Source organism: Pollachius pollachius, assembly GCF_949987615.1.
Source record: "Pollachius pollachius genome assembly, chromosome: 1".
Taxonomy (NCBI): Eukaryota; Metazoa; Chordata; class Actinopteri; order Gadiformes; family Gadidae; genus Pollachius; species Pollachius pollachius.
In genome coordinates this window covers 2,213,376-2,215,998 of record NC_136934.1, presented here as the reverse complement: position 1 = coordinate 2,215,998, position 2,623 = coordinate 2,213,376, and the positions used below count along the sequence as shown (strand labels likewise).

Sequence of the window (2,623 nt, the reverse complement as noted above, 5' to 3'; positions counted from 1 at the left end):
TGTCGGAGTACATTCATCTCTTTTTATGACAACACTTTCCTTTGGACCCCATATTTAGGTGTCTGTTTTTGATTATAATTAACTTTATTTTATTTATCGACTTTATTATTATGTCACTCATCCTCTTATGCTTTAAACGGTCTGATATTTTGAAGTTGTGATCCAAAATGTACACAGAAAAAACAGATGCAGGGTTCGACGCGTTGTAAGTCGGACAGCGGACCTCACATGGCCCCCTTATGACCTCCTACGATACCTGTACCCAGTTAAACCATAACTTAATCGTGTGTGTGTGTGTGTGTGTGTGTGTGTGTGTGTGTGTGTGTGTGTGTGTGTGTGCGTGTGCGTGTGTGTGCGTGTGTGCGTGTGTGCGTGCGTGTGTGTTCGTGCGTGTGTGTGTGTGCGTGTGTGTGTGTGTGTGTGTGTGTGTAACTCAGGACTGAAGCGGAGCTACAGCTGTGAGGTCTGCAGCGTGACTCTCAACTCGGTGGCCCAGTACCACGCACATCTGCAGGGCTCCAAGCACCAGAACAAGTGAGTCCTCCTCCTCTCCCCTCCTCTCCCCCCTCCTCTCCCCCTCTCCCCCTCCTCTCCCCTCCCTCCTCCTCTCCTCCCTCCTCCCCCCCTCTCCCCCCTCCTCTCCCCCTCCTCTCCCCCCTCCTCTCCCCCCTCCTCTCTCCCCTCCTCTCCCCTCCTCTCCTCCCTCCTCCCCCCCTCTCCCCCCTCCTCTCTCCCCTCCTCTCCCCCTCCTCTCTCCCCTCCTCTCCTCCCTCCTCCCCTTCTCTCCTCCCTCCTCTCCCCCCTCCTCTCCCCCCTCCTCTACCCTCCTAGCCACAGAGCTAACCCTCCCCCTCAGCCTCACCTTACTGTAGCCGCCAAGTGCTTGATGCTAGCGCATTAGCATGCGAGGCGCTCTCTATTTCTCTCCATTCATCTGCGCCCCTTGAAGCAGCTCTCCAGGAGGATTGGAGTCCCCAGGGAGGCAGAGATCTTCCAGCCTCGGACCAAGACCGGTCCCTCGGCCAGCCCCAGACTCTGGGTTACCCAGAGCCACTGGTTCCCTCCCTTCCCTTGACACCAGGGCTCATATTAAACTGAGTCTCTCCGGTTGAATCCGGCTGAAAGCGATCTGACAGCTCCGTCACCAGCGGGTTCAGCCCAGTGCTTCTGATTGGTCGCTGGGCGTGCAACCAAGCAGCCAATGCCAGAGCTGCCGCTGCACATCAACAAGCACTTATAGAGGCAACACGCTGCCAGGGGCCGCTTCCCAGCTGAGTCCCTCCCCCCCCGGTGGGAGCTAACGAGCTGAGAGGGGCCCGGTCAGCCCCTTAAGTGGACCAGGTGGTGGGCTGGTTGGCCCAGGGTTTTTAACCCGGACGTGAGGGTTTGGGTTTCGTGGGCATGGCTTATCTTGTGGTAATATAGTCTGGAACCTTATTACATTTTTGTATTCATCCTTTTATTAAAGCAACCAGTGTGTGTTTGGGTGGGTGTGGGTGAGTGGGTGAGTGTGTGTGTGTGTGTGTGCGTGTGTGTGTGTGTGTGTGTGTGTGTGTGTGTGAGTGAGTGGGTGGGTGGGATGGATGTGTGTGTTTGTGCGTAAATGTGTGTGTGGGTGTGTGCGTGCGTGTGTGTTTGTTTGTGCGTGCGTGCGTGTGTGTGTGTGTGTGTGCGTGTTCGCATGCGCGCTTGTTTTTGTGTGTGTGTGCATGCATGTGCGTGCGTGTGTGGGTGTGCGCTTGCATGTGTGTGTGTGTGTGGGTGTGTGTGGGGACGGAAGCAGAGAGCAGGGAGGGGGGGGGTGTGAACGTCATGCCCGTGGGCTCTGTGAGTAGCGGTCCGCTCGGCAGGGACGCCGTCATCGGCACGACGCTAAAAAAACATCTTGTTGGGGTAGTCACGGCGACCAAGGGCTGTGGTCCATGTCACCAGATCCCTCCTAACTCTCTCTAACTCTCTCTCTTTATCTCTCCCTCGCCCCTCTTTTCCTCTCTTTTCCTCCCTCCCTCTCTCTCTCTCTAACTCTATCTCTCTCCCTCCCTTTTTCTTTCTCTTTATCTATCTTGCTCTCGCTCTCTCTTTTTCCCTCTCTCTATCTCTCTTTCTCTCTCTATCTGTCTCTCTCTCTCTCTCTCGCTTTCTCCTCCCTTCTCTTTATTTCAATCTCTCTCTCCCCTCTTCTGTCTCTCTCTCTCTCGCTCTCTCTCTCTCTCTCTCTCTCCCTCCTCTGTCTCTCTCCCTCTCGCTCTCTCTCTCTCTCTCTCTCTCTCTCTCTCTCTCTCTCTCTCTCTCTCTCTCTCTCTCCCTCTCTCAAATGCCTTTCAAGGGAAAATGGCTGCCTGATACTCAAAATAAACCAGTGCATTATCAGTGTAAAAGAAAAAAGCATAAATATGCAAAACAATTTACACCGATGGGGAAGGGGAATGGAAGAGATAAATTATTGATTTTGTTCAGGGGAAAACCAGGACTATTAATTATGTACGTGTCGAATGGAAACGGCCTACCGTGTGTTTCTGTCAAAACACTTTAGCGCGCACATGCACCTGCCCATGTTTTACTAGTCGGAGGTCATGAGGTCGCCACATCGATAAGTTTGAAAATCGCACAGAATCTGACATTT

At 53.4% G+C, this 2,623-nt stretch overlaps 1 protein-coding gene across 1 annotated transcript in view; it reads left to right on the top strand.

Annotated features, from left to right (window-relative positions):
• The window catches only part of LOC307087658 (zinc finger matrin-type protein 4-like), a gene marked incomplete at both ends in the record, with an annotated part of 63,828 nt that extends 63,290 nt beyond the window's left edge, over positions 1 to 538 (top strand). Inside the window, one exon of the mRNA XM_079753283.1 lies at positions 438 to 538. Within this exon, the coding sequence (XP_079609409.1) occupies positions 438 to 538 (101 nt within the window). The remainder of the gene's footprint in view (positions 1 to 437) is intronic.
• Between the last annotated feature and the right edge of the window lie 2,085 nt (positions 539 to 2,623).